We start from the raw sequence: 22,410 nt of genomic DNA on the forward strand, positions 1-22,410 counted from the left end.
GCTGTCAGATCAGTGCAGAGAAATTCTTAAGCAGTAAGTCAAGAATTTAGCACAATGCTAACTATTCATTTGCACCACAAACACATAAGAGTGCTCCCCTGACTCTTCTGCATTAAAATTGCAATAAACATCATGTGAGCACCTGTCAAAGAAAACAGCTTGTAATAGATGACTCCTCTTCAAACAGGTTATCATCTGCATCCCAGTCATGACTCTTCTCTTGAGGTTTTATTGTCAGACATTATTCAGAACATTAGGTAATCCATGAATTGTACAAGTGAAGTTAATTAGTTTTTTTTTAAGAATAGGTCAAATTTCAACTAGAGTTGTACTTGGGTTGGAATTTACATTCATTTCAAAAGAACTTCTGCAATATCCATATTAAAACTGATTTACTTGCAGCATACATCAATTTAAATAGATGTACATATTTAATACTATCTAAGTTACCTGTCTTTGTATTCAATTTATTAGCCCACCCAACTGGACAGCAGTTTGCATGACATCCAGCAAAAAATAAACCAATTACACCTAATATATCCTGGAATTAAATATTTTGCAGCCCGGAGTAGCCTTCAGATAATAAAACTTGCAGTTATTGAGCTATCTATTCAATTCCAAATCGATGTGCTGCCCTGATTCCTTTGTAACATTTTCCTTTGTAAATATTTATTCACTTTCACTTTAAAAGCTCTTTTCAATTGTTGGACATTACATTGCTACTAAAGGCACTGGTTTGCACAATGAAATGTTGAGAAAGGATCAGAACACCCTGATCAGATTTAATGCTAAACTTACAAACCTCATTTGTTTGCAGGCATTGCATTGAATTCTGAGGATTCAAGCATCTTGCGACAATTGTTGGAAGACTTCACAAACAGCAGAAGACTGCAATCTGATGTTTTATTTCTGTATGAACACATAAGCAGACTGCCAACTAGCATGTTTCACCAAATCTTCCCTTAATATAGTGATGGAAGGTGACAGATTTATACAGAGAGAATGTGAGGACTGCAGATGCTGGAGATCAGAGCTGAAAATGTGTTGCTGGAAAAGCGCAGCAGGTCAAGCAGCATCCAAGGAACAGGAAATTCGACATTTTGGGCATGGAAGGTGTTGGTGAAGTGGATGAACTGTTCAACCTCCTCGTGGGAGCACAAGGCAGCGCCGATACAGTCATCGATGTAGCGGAGGAAAAGGTGGGGGGGTGGTGCCAGTGTAGCTGCAGAAGATGGACTGTTCCACATATCCTACGAAGAGGCAGGCATAGCTGGGGCCCATGGCTACTCCTTTGGTTTGGAGGAAGTGAGAGGATTGGAAAGAGAAGTTGTTCAGAGCGAGGACCAGTTCAGTCAGTCGAAGGAGGGTGTCAGTGGAAGGGTACTGGTTGGTACGGCGGGAAAGGAAGAAGCGGAGGGCTTTGAGTCCTTTGTGATGGGGGATGAAGGTGTACAGGGACTGGATGTCCATGGTGAAGATAAGGCGTTGGGGACCGGGGAAGTGAAAATCATGGAGGAGGTGGAGGGTGTGGGTGGTGTCCCAAACGTAGGTGGGGAGTTCTTGGACTAAGGGGTCAGAACCGTGTCGAGGTATGCAGAGATGATTTATACATATTTAATCATTTCAAGAAAAGTTTGGATTATAAACTAGTGGCACTTCTACACTGGTCTATTTGAATGAAAGGGTTTAATAATTAACAATATTAGCAATTTCAGTACCATAATTTTAAAGTAGTATGTATCAGAGAGATGACTGAAGGTTTCCTGGCATGTTAATGGAAGTTTTTTTCATACTCTGGGGCTTGTGACAGATAGAAAAATAAACATTAAGACATTAGCTTTGCAGAAATTAGGATGGGCACCTTTTTTAAAAAAAGTTAGAAGCTTTTAAATTCAGTATGAAAGAAATCTTACTATCGTCGGATGCATGAATAGACTTTCCTGGAAACATACTTTGTTCAGTACAGTAAAAGGAATAAGTTACCTTGATATGATTGTTCAGTGTTTCAGTTTTAGAGAACTTCCAGATCAGGAGTGTTTAGTTAGAAATATGTATTGTTTATTTAAAGCTGAGAAAGTCTAACATCTCAATAATGTGAGGATTCAAGGGAAATACATCACAGTTCACTGGGAACAGAGAGGGTTAAAAGTTGTCTTATCTACAGATCAGGCAAGGAAAATGTTTACTTCTTTGACGTAATTGCGAAGTGGTGCTGTTGGGGAGCAGTTGGAACTTCATTCTGTCATGTGTTTTGAAATATTGTAAACTGTTATTGTCAAAACCAAATCTGTTTCAGTCAACCATCTCCACACTAAATTGAAAAAGATCCATCAAGCCAGATTTTATACTGGGATCCATTAGTGACATAAACTTGGGTTAGAGCACATTGCAAAGATAGCTGGGGATTTTAGGTATGTGCATTGCACTAGACTTGACCAGTAGGTAGCCTTCCTGCAAGTATTTGCAGCCAATTGAAAAATACTAACTCCCTACATTCCATGCCTTTTCAGCAAGGCGAGAGATGCTCCTCTTTGCACCATCTGACAATGTATCCATTTCAAACAAGGCAAAAATCTCAAAACAATGGGGTAGCTGTGTACATATGCAGTCGAATGTTCAAGTTTATTTTTACTCCAATAGAACAAAATTCATCATGCTTTGCCAAACCTGCCAAAAGCACACAGGAAAAGTTGCAAACCAAGCCCACAAATCAGATTGAGCTTAAATATATATTGCCCAAGATTAACCATTTTGTAGCCCTCAATGTGTGTTAAATATACAGCACATTAGGAAAGCACAAATATATAATAATAAATGCTGACACGATTAATCTCATTTCCAATTCCCTTTTTGTAAACCTTTATAGGCTGAATTTTCAACTCATCACATCATTTTCTAGGCTCAGTTTCAAGATGCCAATTCTAAAACTGACCATTTTGAGGTGAATTTAGGTCCCAGTCACACAGGCTGATAATCAGGCCAGTAAGGATTTTATTTTTTTTAAAAGGCAGGATTAAGAGGTTGATTGGGATTATCCAGATGGCCTCCAGTTTCCTGAGGCAAGTTGAGAAGGAAGTGAACCTCAATGGTCCTACAGGCCATTCCAAGCACTCCTGCCATGTCTATTGGTCTTCCCTGCTCACCTGGGTGGTGATCCAGTCAAAGCGCACCCTGTAGTGGGAATTCCTCCTCATCCAACCGTGAAAGTGTGGCTGATTTCTCTCTTTTTTAAATGAGGTTTTTAAAAAAGTGTCTGACATGTGGCCTTGCGTTGATCCACACACCTAGTTGCTTAGTCTGTACTGTAGTGAGGTGCTTCCCTGAAACTGGGAAACTGAATTACCTACCACTTACATAAATCATCTGCAGGAGAGCACAGAGTGCAATGTCTCCAAATTTGTCGACAGTACAAATAGGTCTTACTGTGATGTGGACAAAGAATTCACATGAGTCTCCAGATAGGTTAAATTAGTGGTCAAAAACTTGGCACAGTTGAATATAGGAAAATGAGAGGTGCACTTTGGTAAGAAGAATCAAAAGGAAGGCTATTATTTAAATGGAGAAAAACTCCAAAAAATAAAATGAAGCACAGAAGGAATTAGGTGTTCTTGTGCATGAAGCATCAAAAGTTAATATAAAGGTGCAATAAGTAATTGAGAAAGCAAATGGAATTTTGGTCTATATTGCCAGTGATACTTGAAAAAATGGAGAAATCATGAGGGGCATGGGTAGAGAGAATAGTCAAGGTCTTTTACTCGGGAAGGGAGTCCAAAACTAGAGGGCACAGGTTTAAGGTGAGAGGTGAACAATTTAAAAATGATCTGAGGAGTAACACAAACGGTGCTGCATGGATCGAGCTGTCAGAGGAAGTGGTGGAGGCAGGGACAGTTAGATTTAAAATGCATCTGGATAGGTATATGAATTGGAAGGGAAGAGGGGACAATGGCCCAAAAGCTGGCAAAAGGGACTAGGTCAGATTGGGATGTCTGATCAGCGTGGACAAGTTGGTTTCCTGCTGTAAGACTCTATGACAATTATACAGGATGCTGGTGAGGTAGCATGTGAAGCACTACGTACAATTTTGGTCTCCATATCTAAAAAAGATGTTCTGACTTCGGAGGTCGTTCAAGTGATTCACTTGGTTGACTCTTGGGATGAAAGGGTTGACATATCAAAACAGCTAGATAGGTTAGGCCTTTATTCATTACAGCTTAGAAGAGTGAGGTGTGATCTTTTTGAAATGTATAAGACTTTGAGGGGGCTTGACAGAGACCATGCTGCAATGATGGTTCCACGAGTCAGGGAGTCTCAGGCAAGGGGACATAGTTTCATTCGTCTAAAACTGAGGTGAAGGCATTTCTCCTCTCAGTGGGTAGTGATGGAATTCTCTATCCCAGAGAGTCGTAGAGACTCGATCAGAAAGTATCTAAAGAGGTGATTGGTAGAGTTTTGAAATAGAGGAGTTGAGGTCTATGAGGAGCGAGCATGAAAGAGCTGAATGCTGGAGCTGTTAAGCCATTCTATGATAAAATGGCAGGATCAACATGACAGCATGAACATCTTATTCTTGCTTCTATTACTTATGTTCTTAACTGGATAGGAAACTCATCTCCATTCCAACTGAGAACCTGAACTTTGAACAGATTTCCAATGGAAGTTGCTCCTCATTTGAAAACAACTGCTCTTGTTTTCGATCTTTGTGGCAAAATTTCAGTCCAATGGTATTTCTTGTATTACTCACCTAATTCAAGGTCCAACTGACAGAGATATTGCGATGTACTAAGAGTAACCACCACCACTCGATGTCTCAAGATATCCTCTTTCTGTGGCATTTGAAAGGTGGAATGAGTGCTTGAAATCAAACAGTATTGTTGCACTATTGGATGCACAGTCTTCACCCATCGATTTCTGAAATATACCCTGTAATTGCAGAAACAACTTCAGGAAATTTCCAATTCAAACATATCAACCTTTACATTCAATTCTTCACTTATAAGTCCAATTTTTCTGCATCTAACAGATGTGAAATTAAAAACAAATTAATAGATCAGCCAACCAACCTGAACAGAACAATACCGTACACTGAAGGCCCAATGAGCAATGGTAGACTGCAGTGCACTTTAAGAAAATAAATTCTTCTATTTGAATGGTAGATTTTATTCACACCATCTTAGCAAGTTAGAATTTGGGAAGGTGCCATTAGAAAGTAAATCAACAAACAAGCTACAGGACTAGGCTGTTGAGCATCATTGAACAGTGTATGGCACAGCAACAGGTACAAATAAATGGGGGCAGGACTTTGGGTAAAACATTCCACTCACTCAGTCATTTTAATTGTCCTTCTCCTGAAGGTAGAGTACAGTGCCACAGGGAAAAAAGGATCCTTTGATATTTTATCTTAGACTCACATAATAATCTATGATAATCAAAGCTATTCCCATTCAGTGCCCAGATATGTATCTTTTAGCTAAGGCATCTGGTTAAGGTTCAGGAACACTGACTATGGCTGATAATACTTCTTCCTCACTATATCCCTTCCTAACCTATGACAGAGACTCTTCCATTGATTTGGCTCAGATCAGCAAACTCAGCACAATGCAGGGGTCAAAAGCTAGTATCTTCCCAACTGAATACAGGCAATGCCTGCACATTCTGAGCATCCAGAAAGCTTTAACAATACCAGATATTTGTTGTAAAAGACTTAAAAAGGTCAGAGTTATTGGGATTGCTGGCAAGATCCTGCAAGGCATGAACTTTGTTCTTGCCACACTAAAAGTTATCTGAATCTCTGCAGATTACTAATTTGAACTGAACTCTGAGATTTCAGTTACCTAAATCAACATTGCTTGTAATGTTCAAAGAAATGCACATCAAAATCTATCCTCAACTAGTTGCACAGGACAAACTCAAAGTTCTTCAGAATCATCTATAGAAAAGACAGAAATACTTAAAAACATTTAAACTGCAGCACTGCATTAAGTTGGCCAATGAATTAACTGATTTTTACATTGGCTGAAAATAAACTTGAGCAAGTGATTCTATTTTATTTTCAAATCAACCGGCTCAGGTGTGGTTGCATCCCTCTGGAGAATGTGGGGCTTGAATCTCGGTCTCTTTGGTTCAGAGATAGGAACATTATCATTGCACATGATTTCTGAGGTAATGCCTCAGACAGACTGCATCTTGGGGCACTTACAGAATTAAACATTTCCAGAGAAAAGTTTCAAATTAAGGCTATATAAAAATCGCTTGAGAAAAATAAGTGAGATATACAATGAGGGATTAAGGCTGATCTACTTAAAAGGTAAGATGCAAAACTCAGAATCAATTCAGAAGTGTTACACAAGGTTATGAGGTTGAGAGTTCAAGACCCACCCCAGGATTTGAGTACAAAATTTAAGGCTGACATCCCAGTATACAATTGATGAGTGATGCACAAGTGGAGATTCAAACAATCTGGAGGAGATATTAAACCAAGTGCCATCTGTTCACTCAGATAAATGTAAAGAAATCCATGGTATTTTCTCAAAGAGAAGCAGCGAAATTATTCCATATCCTGGCCAATATTTATTGTTCAAACAGCATCTCAATAACAGATTGTCTGGTCATTATCACATTATTGTTTTTCGAAGTTTGCTGCCAAGATGAGACTGCCTGCCACATTTCCAACATTACAACTGGGAAAGGAACAAGATAAATTACAAGTCTTTTTTTTTATTTGAGGAGAAAGTGAGGTCTGCAGATGCTGGAGATCAGAGCTGAAAAATGTGTTGCTGGAAAAGCGCAGCAGGTCAGGTAGCATCCAAGGAGCAGGAGAAATCGACATTTTGGGCATAAGCCCTTGATCCAACCAAACACAATAAGAACAATCTTTGGGTTCAACAAAAGGAAGGTGATATTGGAAGGAGGTTTCAATTTTTTTTGACTACAAGATCAAGATAAATATTACCATTTGTAAAGTAGCTGGACTTTGCACAAAATCACTTCATACATTTCCATAGTAATTCTGAAGGCTCATGATAATGGATTAATAAGACAGATAAAAGGCCATCAGAGAATTGACTAATTTAGACTGTGACACCCACATCTGCAAGCCACAACATTAAACTGAACGAAGATGTTGTTTCACATTGTCACTAATACAAGATTTAAAGACAACAACTCAAAATATTCAATCTTTAGCAGTTGCTGAATGAGGCAAACCCTTTAAACCTCAGGGTTTCACAGAGACAGAAGACATCCTAATCTAAGAAAGGATTTTGAGCTCTACTTGGTCTTAAATGTTCAACACAGTTGAACACGTCTTCAGTCAGGCGTGTCAACAACAGTTGTTACAATAAGTATAGGAGGTAGCCAGAAAAATGACAGAAACGGGTTTATCTGTCATGAGATATCCCTTTGAACAAAGTGTCATTTGGAGAAATTTAAAGGAATAAAAGAAATTAGCCAGCAGTTTGTAATGCTGCATGGGTTTACGATGACTGAAGCATGTTTCTATAAATACATACACAAGATTTTAACAAGGAGGTTACAAATATTTTGTAAAATATATTTTAATTATCACCAAAAGGTTTATCATCGTTTCTTCACACATTATTTAACTATTAAATTATAGAGAGAGAAAATCTAAACTTCTGGTTTACTATGAGAAACAAGTTACGTTTTAAGACCTATCATCCTCAATTTGATAGAGGGTAAAGGGAGGAAAGCGATATCTCATTATGCACCAGTTTGCAATGCATCATTCTAGCATTCAGTGCAAATATCAAAACCTGCAGACAGTCATTGCTTGGCACAACATATTATTGCATTTATCAGCTGAAGTATATTACTGCCAAGTAATAACTATGTCAAATGTTTCAAAGTCATACCTGAGAGGCCGAGCCTGTGGATTTCCAGCTTCTACGTAAGGATGGAGATAATCTTTTATATATAAATCAGCAGCACTGTTAGAGTGGGTGCAAATAAGGATTCTGCATGTGGGAAGGAAAAAAAAACAATGTTAAAGTGCAAACATAAAAGAAAATCAGGTCACACAAGCAGCAAGGAACACCAAATAACAAATGTCTACATGAATGTTAAGGCAAGCATCACGACTTTGCTCACTTTAAGCTTAAAATCACCTGCTAAAATATCCATTCTACACTTGCCTCAAGTTTCTGAAGATGAAATATGAACAAGACATCAAAATTCCCAAAAGAGACACAGCAGTCCTTTGGTGGAGTCCTTTAAATATGACTTGGCCATACTCGAGCAGCTACTTTTGGCGCACAACTCTTCATGAAAAAAACCCAAAGTATACTTAACAGGTAGCTTTGTTTAATACTTTGGTTAGTCTTACTGCCTTTCAATCAATCAATATTGTCATTGTCTCATTAACAAATGGCTCTCCCTAATTGACACAAAAGGTAGATAAACTGGTTCCTCACTCATTATTTTAATCTTCATCTGCTCATTCCCAACATGCACATAAACAACTTCAAGATTTATAGAACCGTATCACAAATGTATTACACTGTGAACTATTCCGCAACTGTAGGAAGAACTGTTGGTAGAGGTGACACGAGCAGGGAAATAGGTCAAGTAAGAAACAACAGAAGTATGACACACTGTAAAAAATATAACTGGAAGCAGACAAGTACGTAGACGTTGTATAAACATAATATGCACTAGAGGTGCTTGAGTTTGCATGGACCGGATGCCCTTATCCACTTGGATGGTCAAGCTGAAATGGCAGGTCTAATGCTGAGTACAGGATTCACCCAGTAGAGGACATAAGTTTGAAAAGAAGAGCTTGGAAAGCCACTTTCCTGAAAGTCTTTGGCACAGTGAATCTAACTGAATGATTTACTGTCAGGATTTAGCGTGAACAAAGATACATCTATTGTGTGAAACATTTCAGCATGTTCTGAGATCTACAGAGTGGAGAATGGGATTGCTTTTTGTAGCTCCTTTCTGACCGAACAAGGACCAATCACAGCAGGATCAGTAGAAGAAAACAGACACCTCCAGTGAAGCCAGAGGCTAGGATGGAAGTGACATGAAGGTAGCCACATGCACTGTACAGGGTGATGGACCTCCAGTTTGCTGAGGAATGGTGTTTAAGAAAGCAGTGCTTCAGGAGTCAGCTGGGACTGCCCAGCATTACCTGCTACAGCAATGTTAACAATACATCTAAAAACTTGGGTGAAAGATTGCACAAGGACAGCCAATGTCACGTTGCAATAATCAAAGAAATTCAACAACAACCTTGTGTTAAGGCATGCAATTTTGCTTTAAGCAGGTACCGTGTCTTCAAGACATCTTGCCCTCAAAAAAAGTGAGCTGCCCACCTGTGCTTGAAATCATTTAGACGTCTCATCAGAAATATTTAAATAAGGCCTGACTGTCAAAGACTTTGGAACCCCTCAATGAACCTACTAAATGGGTAAATAGCCTACTCAACCCATCCATTAGATACCCAAACAGAACTCATAGTGAAAAACAAATCTGAACTAATTGCTTGTTTTTGAAATCTGGCATTTTTATAAATTCAAAAATATTGCATTCAGCCAATAGTTGAAATCGGAGTTTGGATTGTGCAGGATGGGTAAATTATTCAACATTAAAGACGAGCCATCTCGCATTGGTTTGCATACACGGATTAAAAGCTAGGATCAAGAGTCATGCAAAAAATGGTGAGGAAGTAGCACACAAATGGATTAGGTGCACAGATTTCACATTTTTTTTGCATCCCTATGTTTATTACATGCTTTGATAGGTAAATGATCTGACCTCTCCAAACAGTTGGAAAACTATACAGAAGTGGCTCATTTACCAATTAGTGGAAAAAACTAGATAATGAGTTACCTCTTGCTCAAAAACAAAAATGTTTTCATTTATACAGTCTTAACATTAGATTATTGGATGCAGCTTGGAGCACCATGAGCTAAAACTAGGGAATAACGTAACAAACAAAAATACAATAAATTCAGATAAGAAATGGGTGAAATTAGATTTCCAACTTCCTTATTGAGAACAGATTCAATCCTCAATGGCTGTTCTGACAGTTCTTGGGAGTTGTAACATTTGGACGCTCGTATCTCCAAGTTGTATTTTCACTGCATTTATTTTAGCCAAAAGCAAAGCCATCTGTTGGTACACAATTCCTGTCTCACATACAGCTGCATTTCAAAAATCTGTCTTATAAGCCTATCAAGCATATTAAATAAGCAGATATTTTTGTTACTATATGGTTGTTACGTATCTACATGCATTAACTGGGTTATTTAGTCTTTCCATGAATTTGATATAAGCCTTATTAGAATTCATTGTTTGGATTATGACTATATTTCTTGTATAAAATATTATTGTACACATTTCAGAATGTATAAATATTTTTCTTAACCACTAGTGGAGGTTTTTTTTTAATGAACTGATTCAAACAAACATCAAAAACTCACCAAGAACAGTCTAATGTTCATCATGGTGGAGTTGCAGTGAAAAATGCATTAGAGCACAAACATTGATAACAGGAGCAGGAATAGGCCATTCAGTCCTTAGATATTGGTCTGCTATTCATTCAACCCAGTACTCAGTTCCCACTTTCTCCCCACACCCTTTGAATGCTTTCAAGGAATTTGATATTGTTCTCAGGGCTAAAGGGATCAATGTTTTGACCTCAACCATTTACTGTGGCAGAGAATTTCATAGGTTCACCTCTTGTTGGGGGAGTGATTTGTCCTGATCAAGCCCTAAATGGCCTACTCTGCACGCTTAGACTTCTGCATCCTCTGGGCTCCTCAGTCATCAAAAACATCTTTCCTGCATTTAATCTGTCTAATTCTGTTAGAATTTTATAGATTTACATGAGATGCCCCCTCATTCTTCTAAATTCCAGCAAAAATAGATATAACTGATCTAGTCTCTCTTCATGGGTCAGTCCTGCCAGCTCAGGAATCTGCAATGCAATCCATCCATGACCAGAACATCCTTCCTCAGGTAAGGAGACTAAAACGATTCGCAATATTCCAGGCTTATTCTCACAAAGGCCCTGCATAATTGCAGCAAGATATCCCTGCTCCTGCACTCAAATCCTCTGGCTATGAAGTCCAACGTATAATTTGTCTTCTTCATTGCCTGCTACACCTACATGCTTATCTGCAGTAACTGGTGTATAAAGACACCTAGGACTCATTGCATTTCCCCCCCTCTCAATTTATAACCATTCAGATAGCAATCTACTTGCTTTTGTGAATAAGGTAGATAACCTCACATTTTTTCACTTCATAATTCATGTGTCATGGATTTGTCCACTGCTCAACTTGTCCAAATCACACTAAGCATCGCTGTATGATCCTCACAGCTCCCCCACCCAACCAACTTTGTATCATCTGCAAACCTGGAGAAATTACATTTCATTATCTAATTTAAATCATGAGTACACTGTGAATATTGGGGTCCAAACACTGATCCCTGCAATACCCCACTATTCACTGCATGTCACTCAGGAAAAGACCCGTTTATTCCTACTGTTTAGTTTCCAGATTGTCAACTGGTTCTCCATCCATGTCAGTATACTACCCTCAATCCCGTGCATGTTAATTTTACATGCTAATCTCTTATGTGGGACCCGATCGAAAGCCTCCTCAAAGTCCAATTAAACTACATCTACTGGTTCCCCCTCATCAACTCTGCTTGCCACATCCTTAAAATTCCCAGTAGATTTGTTAAGCATGATTTCCTTTTTGTAGATCCATAGACTCTGTCTGATCCTGTCACTGTTTGCCAAGAGTTGTTAAATATTTTATTATTTGGAGGTGTCAGTGTTGGACTGGAGAGTACAAAGTTAAAAATCACACAACACCAGGTTATAGTCCGACAGGTTTATTTGGAAGCACTAGCTTTCAGAGTGCTGGTCCTTCATCAAGTGGTTGTGGAGTATAAGATTGTAGGACACAAATGTTTCTCCAGTTCGTCTTGGTGTGACATGTATTTTGTTAACGCATTCGCTATAACACGAGTGGGGACACTTTCTAAAGCTCAAAGTTTTAAAGCATGTATTGGTTATAAGGCAATTCCAGCCACGTTAGTTTAAATGGTGCTGCTATTAGACATTTTTCTCATAATACAGGACTGCACAAGAACGGAACTACTGTGTTCTAGCAGAATTGACTGTACCATATTACACTTACTCCTCAACGGTGTCACACAGATACACTGCCGATTATTTCTTTCTCATATGCAATACCCAGTCTAGGATGGCCTGTTCTCTCACAGGTTCCTCAATATATTCATTCAGAAAACCATCCCAAACACAGTCAGTGCTAAGTTCATTCATATATTGTACGTTCCCTGCAAACTGATATCAGCTCAGAATGCATAGTTGTAATTGGCTCAATCCAACCCCGTTTTTAAACAGTTTGGCAGGGTAACAAGATTTCTGAAAACACAATCATCAGTAGAGTTCTTGAAGCAACCTACATTAAACTTCAAAATCCCAACTATTTGAGATGATGGATTTGAATACAGATAATTTTGACAAGAGCTAAAGTACATAATTTTGACAACTCACATACAGGGCATCTTCAATCATTGCTGGCAGATTTCTCTAACAAAACTAATGCAGATAATTATTTTTCACATGTCCTTTACAGATGATGGTACACTGTCCACCAATATTCTCAAGGATATTCATGTGCTGTTCCACTACTTTGCTCCACAGGCTCAATATTTCGGACTTGCAATCAATTTTGAAAAGGCTTAAATTATGGTTCAGGTTGCATATAAACACCTAAACACAGCCACTGTGGATGCAATCAACATCTTATTATTATGGTCACAGTCAAATTCTATCTAATCCTCACCATTCAATATGGATCAACTACCACCGTCAAAATTAAGTGACTTAATCATTTCCATTTGCCCTGCCCTGGTTGCAATGTATTATTGGCATCGAATGGCAGGAAAGATGTGTAACTTAACTCTTCAATGTTGCAATATATCTAGATTTAAGGTCAAATTCAAAGGGGCCAGTTTTGTTGGTCTTGGTGAGCGATTTGTAATGGTCAACATTGACTAACTGTTTCAAGATCTTCACAGCCAATTATACCAAAACTTCCATCATATAATTCGGCACAGAGCAAGGGTCAAACCTCGGTTAATCTTGAACCGTTTCATTCAGTTATTTGCTGGAAAGAATCTTCAGGTCATTGGCACAACCCTTATTACATCACGTAAGTGAATGTGTTTTAAAAGTAACATAGTATAGTTACCAGGGTTGAAAAATGTGGTGCTGGAAAAACACAGCAGGCCAGGGCAGCATCCGAGGAGCAGGAGAATCGGCGTTTCGGGCATAAGCCGTTCTTCAGGAATCTTCTCCTGAATTCTGAAGGGCTTATGATTCCTGAAGAAGGGCTTATGCCCGAAACGTCGATTCTCCTGCTCCTCGGATGCTGCCCTGGCCTGCTGTGTTTTTCCAGCACCACATTTTTCAACTCTGGTCTCCAGCATCTGCAGTCCTCACTTTCTCCTAACATAGTTACCACCCAATTCTCAAAGAAAAAGATGCTTTCTTTTGAAAGAGGTTTACATAGAGCAGAACATTTTCAATGTGTAATGAAAAATTGCAGTGAAAAGCTCACCTTGTATCCTGCTGTTTCAGTATGTGTTTGACTGCCTGAGCCAGTGTAAATGTTTTTCCTGTTCCATAGGGACCGATGATGAGAACTGGAGGAAGTGGGATGGAAAGTGGAGTTGTGATTGCCAGAATAGCCTCCTTCTGTTTAGTATTTAGCCGGGGATCCAACTGCTCATCCCATTGTCTACTCCAGTAAGACAAAACAAAACAGCTATTTGCAACTTATGCAGCTTTCAAAACCAACAAGTCTTAAAAAGTCAGAACTTTCAAATAAATCCTGTTTTACATTATCCAAACCAAGTTACACCAATTTTAATATATAATATGTATCTATGCGTATATATATATATATACACACACACACACACACACACACACACACACACGCCCCACAAATGAAAACTATATTTAGTTGATTCCCAGCAACTTCTGCTTTCGTTTCTGATTTACAGCATCTGCAATTCTTCTGGTTTTTAGAAATAAGTATATTTATAATAGAAAATACGTTGCTGTATTTTGACACACCCTCTTAAGGCTTTACAAATTTGCTCCATTTAGGGAGTTGTACCAAATTAATCAGTTGAATCTTGTGAAAGAGAGAAAAGATGATTCTCTGTAGAGGATCCAATATTTTCCAAAAACTGGGTCATAACGGAGAACCATCTGTTTATTAATGAGGACCTTGGACCAAACATTTTATTTGCAACTCATTTAGTTTGAACAGCACTAATTTTCCACTAAGTTACAGATTGTACAGTTTTAGTTGGTGCATTATTCTTTCAGGACGTGTAATTAGCAGGTCTACTCTTCTTACAGCACTATACACAAGAGAAGGCAGCAATTTCTTTGCATGGAAGGTGCTTAGCATTTTATGTTAAATTGAAACAGAAAAGTTTCATTCAAGTGAATAGACGGGAACTATGCACAAGGTGCTAGTTAGACTAAATATTTGCATGTAGAAAGCTTATGTTGTGCAGACTCATCTTCAAAAAAGCCTGTTGGATTTATGAATACAATTAAAGGCATTTCCCATATTTTATCAAGATAGTGAGCTTTACAGAATTCTTTTCAAAAGCTCCTAAATTTAAAAAAAACTTTAATTCTGAAAATCAATTAGTTACAAGCTGCTAGCCTCACACAAACTATTAATCACAATAAACAGGTTAAGCACCACCCCCTGACATTTTCTGCATTTGTGCATGAATATACATGAATGCAAATTGTTGTGACCCGCTCTTCTCTCGGTCACAGAGCAGTCAATCCAGTCTGATCTTTTTGAAAACACGGGTGAAGAGCTAAGAAATGTAGCCAATTGTATATAATAGCTTCAATAAAGCCATCTGTGACGAGCTGCATGCCTGATGTAATATTAATGCCACATTCTCAAGTGCCACGTTGTTGGCACACCATACCTGATGGGACTCCAGGGAATTGTAGGAAACATGCAGACATCTGGAAAGAGAATACTGTTGTCCTTGATTCTGTCCAGAGCATAATGCATTTCGCAGAGAGGCAAGCGATTGAGTTGAAATTGAAGTTCAACCTATAAATCAATAAGATAGTTGTAAACAGTTCAAAAATGCCCAATAAATAGGTACCAATAATCTTGCATCAGCTTCAGTACACTGTCTTAACAAAAACAAACTGACATAATTTAAACAGAGGCTGTGTATGCAGCTTACATGCAGAGTGCAAAAAAACCTAACAAGATTTTAACCAATACAGTTTATTTTCAAAATCTGCTTTCAAATCAGATTTTCAGCCTCCGACTGTCAAAAGTGCCCTTCATATTGTTTGAGATGGTGTCAACATTATACAATGGGAAAGAGAGAACAGTTACATGAGGAGATTCCCAACTTCCCAGAAATTGGAACTGAAAAACATGAATGGAAATTGTTTTTCCAAGGAGCTTGATGCAGGCAAGCAGGAATAAGTTTCAAGTAAACTAACACAACAGTTACTTTTGCATAACAAATTAGTTGTAAGGTTCAATCATTCCTTCAACAGCTGACAGCTGTTATCGATGGATATAAATGCACTGGAGAAGGTGGTAGGCACAGTATGATATCACCTTAACTGCATGGGTGAGGGAAAGAGAACACTCTCATCTTTGGGCTGCTCATCAAACCTTTGGATGCAAACAGAATTGTGGCCCATCAAATTCAAGCTGGCGTTGTCCCAATCCAATTGAAAAGATTAATTTAACTCTTTTAGGAAACTATTATTATTGCAAATGTCTATTACAAAGTACAGACTGCTTTCTGCAGCATTGCAATAAAATATGTAAGATTTTTAAAGAAATATTTCCAACATCAATAGAATATTTCACAAGTGTATCTGAAGTGCCTGCCTCTCATCCCAGAACAGAATATTGCCTGGATTAAAGTGTGTTAGCTAAAAGGAGAGATTGGACAAACTTGGATTCTTTTGTTAGAGTGTCAGAGGCTAAGGGGCGGTCTGATAGAAGTAGGAATAAGTAGAACAGGTAGGCATAGGGGTAGAATTGGAGTCTTTTCAGGGTGGAAAAGTGAAATACGAAGGGTCATAGGTTTAAGGTGATGGGGGAAAATGTAAGGACATGAACCACGTGCAGACAGATGGAATTAGTTTAGAATGATATCATTCTCGGCACAGAACATAGTGGGCCAAAGGACTGGTTTCTGCACTGTACTGATCCATCTTCTGAACTAGTCAAAGCCAAAAATTAAAATCATAACAATGCAGAGTAAAGTGAGTTTTCTGCATTCACTTTATGGTGCTCAATTATAATTAAAGCTTGGTGGAGCATTTAGCTCTTTTACTTCCAACCTTCAGTAGACCATGCCTGTGAGATCCTTGATGATCACAAAATGACAGTCAAAATTAAATATTGAGATATGACACAGTATTCAATAAGAGTGTTTACTCACAAAGTAAAACGTGCATAGGAGACAAAGTGAAGATCAAGTGGACCATCAATGAAGTATCTTACTTTCATATTTATTACCCAATGCATTGCACTTCAAAACCCTAACTGTAAACCAGTACCAAATGAAGGAGGCAAATTTTTGTGCCAAATCATGCCTTTCTGACTTTTATTTTTAAAATAACTTCACTGGTCAGATGTCTTTCTTTACTTTTTCATGTGGTATGGGAACAACTGGCAAGGCCAAACATTTGAGACCAATCCTAAATATCTTTCAACTAAATTGCTTCCGAGACCATTTCAGAGGAAAATTAAATGTCAAACATATTCTTGTGGGTCTGCAGTCATGTGTCAGCCAGAGCAGTTAAGGACATACAGTCAGAGATCATGGAGATGAACAGCACAGAAAAGATACTTTGGCCAAACTCGTCCATGCCAACCAGATATCCTAAACTAATCAGTCCCATTTGCCAGCATTTGACCCACATCCCTCTAAACTCTTCCTAATTATTGTATCTATCCAGATGCCTTTTAAATGTTGTAATTGCATTAGCCTCCACCACTTCCTCTGGCAGCTCATTGCATACAGGCTCCACCTTCTGTGCGAAAACATTACCTCTTAGATCCCTTTAAAATCTTTCTCCTCTCATTTTAAACCAATGCCTTCTCGTTTTGGACTTTTCTATCCCAGCAAAGAGACCTTGACTATTCACCTTATCCGTGCCCCTCATCATTTTATAAACCTTTATAAGGTCATCCCTCAGCCTCAGATAGTCCAGAGAAGAAAGCCCCAGCCTATTCAGCCTCTCCCAATAGCTCAAATTCTCCAACCCTAGCAACATCTTCATAAATCTTTTCTGAACCCTTTCAAGTTTCACAATATCCTTCATATAGTAAGGAGACCAGAAATGAACACAGTATAGCAGAAGTGGCCTAACCAATGTCCTCTGCAGCTGCAACATGACAACCCAACTCCTATACTCAATGCACTAACCAATATATGCAAGCATACCTAATGTCTTCTTCACTACCCTGTCTATCTGCGACTCCACTTTTAAGGGACGATGAACTTATACTCCAAGGTCCCTTTGTTTGGCAGTACTCCCCAGGACCTTACCATTAAATGCACAAGTCCTGCCCTGATTTGCCCTATGAAAATACAGCACCACCTTACATTTACTAGATTAAACTCCATCTGCCACTCCTCAGCCCATCTCACCATCTGATCAAGGTCCCATTGTACTGTGAGGTAACCTTCTTGGCTGTCCACTACATTACCAATTTTGGTGTCATCTGCAAATTTACTAACCATATCTCCTATATCTCATCTAAATCATCTATATGAATGACAAAAAGCAGTGGACCCAACTGATGGCTGTGGCACACTGCAGTTCACAGGTCTCCAGTCTGAAAAGAAACCCTCCACCACCCCGTCTCCTACTTTGAGCTAGTTCTGTATCTAAATGGCTAGTTTCCCTGTATTCTATGCAATGTAGCCTTGTTAACTAGTCTACTATGCGGAACCTTGTCAAACATCTTACCAAAGTCTATATAGACAACACGCTTTGCGCTCCACCCTCATTGCTTCTTCAAAAAACTCAGATTAGTGAGACATGATTTCCCCATGCACAAAGCCATGTTGGCTATCCCTTCCCAAAGGACATTTGTAAACTAGATAAGATTTCAAGACTAGTAGTGATTTCTTCAGTCATCATACCAAAGACAAGTTTTAAATTCAATTACTTATTCTGGAATAGAAATTTACCAGTTGCCATAGTGCGATTAAGACATCAATTCTAAAAAGAGTTACGCCAATATTTGGCGCTTATAATCAGTGCACTAGCACCAAACAGATTTGACACCATTGTCCGTATGGCAGTACCTTCCCTTTTGAAACAAAAGTTCAAATCACAAATTGTTGCCAGTACCATAAAATAGCATTGTGAAACCAAAGTTATCTTGCAATAATTAAAAGTTTACAATTTACACCGAACTGGTAAAATGCAGTTCAGTGCAAAATAAGCTTCCTATCTTTGCTTATGACTTGCTCCAATACCTGTTCAGTTTGATTGAAGGAAAATAATAATTATATGCCCTGCACTGGAGTAGATTAGATTTAGATTAGATTACTTAGATTAGATTACTTACAGTGTGAAAACAGGCCCTTCGGCCCAACAAGTCCACACCGGCCTGCCGAAGCTTAACCCACCCAGACCCATTCCCCTACATTTACCTTCACCTAACACTACAGGCAATTTAGCACGGCCAATTCACCTAACCTGCACATTTTTTGGATAGTGGGAGGAAACCGGAGCACCCGGCGGAAACCCATGCAGACACGGGGAGAATGTGCAAACTCCACACAGTTAGTTGCCTGAGGCGGGAATTGAACCCGGGTCTCTGGCGCTGTGAGGCAACAGCGCTAACCACTGTGCCACCATGCCGCCCACAGAGTAGATTATATATTCACAAGAAAGTTTGTCCAATTTTACATTTTTTAAAAGAAATTAATTTTTTATACAGTTGTTTTGACAGATGTGCCAAAAGTTTCATACTTCTTTTTCCCAGCCAAGAACAAAATACAGAAACTGTTCAATTTGCTTTGCTAATTTCCTGCTCAATGCACTGATTTATGCTGCAGTACAGATCCATAGACACCTTCTGGAAATTCACCCAAGCAGCTAACTGACAATGGGAGCTATCACATATAAAAATCTGATCACCAAAGAATTAATGCCAATTTTCCTTTCCTAATCGAAGAATTATGGTGCCAATTTTAATCAGCCTGAATGCAGAAGGAAAACACTGCTGAGCATAACTGTGATGAAAGGTCACTGACCCAAGTCATTAGCATTGCTCACTTCACAGCCTCTCTTACTGAGTGTTTCCAGCAGTTTTCATTTTTCTCCTCGAAGGTGCTTCAGCTAATACTGCAGCACAGAGTGGCATTCAAAAGTGAGACCTTCATGGTCTCTATGACTTAAATGCTCACTATGTTAACCATCTGGGACATGGCCAAAGTTGTCAATGCGTTGAAACTGTCTATTCTTCAAAATTCAAGATACAGATATTGCCATGTTCTGTACACAGAGACTCAAATAATCGTGGAAGCAATGGCTTTCTTTACATCCAAGTACAATTAATTCTTCTATTCTAGACACTGATAACATTGTTGTGAACAATGCAAATCTTATCACAGTCAAGGTAGTAGTATTACATTAAAATCTGAAGGCAATCTGTTCAATACATAATGACGCCAAGGGATATGTGCAGCTCTAAACTGTGACAGCTTCAGATTGAACACTAGTATAGACATCACCTGAATCTAAAAATTCAAGTCACTGCATGCCCAAAAATTATAGCCTTTTCTTGCATACTTTCTTGCTTGTTTTATTTGTCTTGGTTTTATTTGTCTTCAAAGTGTGATTTGGTAGAGTTAATGTTTAATGATCAAAGCAATGGCTAAGCTGACCATACATTTGTGGGAGGGGAAAAACATGAATTATCACTCATCCATTCTGCTGGTTAGAAATTGTGCATTCTATGGGGAGCAGGTTGGAATATTGTCAAGAGAATCACATGAATAAAATGTACAACCTAAGAAGCAAAATAAAACCATCTGCTGAAGGTGTCCAAGATTATGTGTAAAAAAAAAGCTAGTCTCCCCACAGGAAATAACTTATCTGGACTAGCTTGTGACAATAATCCTGCAATACACTAGCCACTTTATTAATGAATGCAAAAAGCACAAATGGATAAAATGAGCAGTAGCAACATAAATTACCTGCATTTCTCTGTCTGCTCGAAGTTTTAGCTCCTCACAGCAATCCTTGGTCAACCTTAAGTAAATGCATTCTTTAGTTTTTTCCTCAATCATGGCTTCGTAAACCTTTTCTTTGGTTCCCTGGGCTTGCATGGACCTCTCCTTAGTTATTGGCAACAACAGGACAGAATTGACTTTGGTCATTACCAATCGTCCAGCCAATGTTTCTTCCGAAAGAGTCTCAGTGAGTTTGAAGCGAGCAAAAAGTTGTCCTCCTTGAGCATATTTAGCACCGCCTGAAACACCAGTAAGCATGAAGTTTGCTACCAGATATAAATTTACTTTAATGTTGAACCTGCAAATTTAAAAAAAAGTCACCTCATTACAAAGGCAGAAATTTTCAAGTATATATACAATGTTTAAATTTAAGCCATGGAGATCGGATGTACAAACTCAATTGTTTCCTCATTAAGCAAATTGCATTGATGCAACATGTGGAAATTAGTTGTTTTGAGAAATATACAAACCACACATGTAAGATAGGTCTATAACTTGGCAATCTGCATTATTCAATACCAAGTTCAAATCAATCACCAGTTAATCCCAATTTTTATTTTCTTCTTTTGCCATCCTAACATTGATGGCCACAATTCCCCAGGCTATGAGGGCCATCTAATAACCCATGGACATTGAGATCTGAGGGAACTATTTCCAACTGATATTTCTTGAGTTCAAGATATTAAAACTGTGGCAGAGATGAAGACCTAAAAAGTTTCTTGATAAAACACCTTTCACAACTTCAGTACATTCCAAAGTGCTTTATAATCAATGAAGTATTTTTGAACTCCATTCACTGTTGTAGGAAACACAACAGTCAATTTGTGCACAGCAAGCTCTCACAAATTACAGTGCAACAATGAACAGATATAATGTCTATACTGATCATGATTCAAGGGTAAGTATTGACTGGGACAAATGAGAAGTGTCATAGCTCTTCTTTGAAATAGTGCCATGGGATCTTTACATCAATCTGAGAGAGATCCCTGTTTATCATCTCATCTGGAAGATGGCACTTCCAATACTGTGAGCTATAGATTCCTTAGTGCTGTTTTATATTGTCAATCTAGATTTTTATGCACGAGTCTCTGCAGTGACTTGGAGTTTTAACGTTCTAAGTCAGAGGTGAAAGTGCTATCTCAAAGGGTTCAAAATATTCACCGGGTGAATTTTGCTGTAGAAAATCAATCATGGGGTGACAAATGAGAAAAGAGTTGCCTCCATCACTTGTCAATTTTTTAAAAATCTCTTGCTAGTTGACACCTGTTTTCTTGCACCATTTAAATCCTGCAGTATTTAAGAAATTATTGCTTTCTTTGCTGTGGTTTTCAGTTTGATAGAGGTGTGGTGATAATTCTGGATTTTAATTAATTTAGTTTCTGAAAGTCCAAATACCCAAAGTGTCAACAAAATACAGAAGGAAATGTTACTATGGGACTTGTCAGTTAATAAATTAATTAGTGAGAATGAAAAAGGAGATTCTGAAAACTTAAAAAAACATTCCCAGAAAATTGAAGTATCTCACAAAAGGAAACTAAGGCAGAATTATTATGGTAAAGGATTAAAAATTAAAACAATTGTTACATTAGTGGGACTACACTGCAAACACTAATTGTGGGAGGTAAATGTAAGATAATATCTGTAGAAAGCTTACAGACATTAACAGGAATAACTTATTCATATAGGAGATATGAATTGCCACTCACAAATTGAAACAGGAGAATTCTTATTATCTCACAGCACTTCAAGAAAGGGAGGGACATTCCTCAATCTGAATATGAAAAATGAAATGATCAGGTAGATGACATTAAACGTGAAGAGTACCTGGGAGTAATGGACATTACACAGTAGATTTAAGACGCGAGCAGAAAGGGAAACACAAAAACCAAAATGTGAAGTCAGCAGATGAAATATGGTAGATACAGCTAAATGAGTTTGGAAAAAACATCATCGCTTAATTTTAGATCAACAACTAGTTTAGTTTTTAAAAGAAAACTGCAACATTGTCAAAAAACATTTAAGAATAAGTACTGGTTTGGGATGCTGCAGATAAACAGAAATCAGAAA

General features: G+C 38.3%; 1 protein-coding gene across 6 annotated transcripts in view; it reads right to left on the reverse strand.

Moving 5' to 3' along the window:
* Window positions 1-22,410, reverse strand: part of helz (helicase with zinc finger) — a 293,579-nt gene that overhangs the window by 161,606 nt on the left and 109,563 nt on the right. For 4 of the 6 annotated variants that reach the window (XM_060844734.1, XM_060844737.1, XM_060844733.1 and 1 more), the window contains 5 exons: window positions 20,308-20,641; window positions 15,031-15,161; window positions 13,623-13,805; window positions 7,872-7,973; window positions 4,742-4,920 (listed from right to left, as the gene is read on the reverse strand). In XM_060844734.1, the coding sequence (XP_060700717.1) occupies window positions 4,742-4,920; window positions 7,872-7,973; window positions 13,623-13,805; window positions 15,031-15,161; window positions 20,308-20,641 (929 nt within the window). The remainder of the gene's footprint in view (window positions 1-4,741; window positions 4,921-7,871; window positions 7,974-13,622; window positions 13,806-15,030; window positions 15,162-20,307; window positions 20,642-22,410) is intronic. The other 2 variants (XM_060844736.1, XM_060844735.1) reach the window with 1 other exon arrangement.

This window comes from Hemiscyllium ocellatum, chromosome 25, assembly GCF_020745735.1.
Source record: "Hemiscyllium ocellatum isolate sHemOce1 chromosome 25, sHemOce1.pat.X.cur, whole genome shotgun sequence".
In the NCBI taxonomy this organism is placed as follows: domain Eukaryota; kingdom Metazoa; phylum Chordata; class Chondrichthyes; order Orectolobiformes; family Hemiscylliidae; genus Hemiscyllium; species Hemiscyllium ocellatum.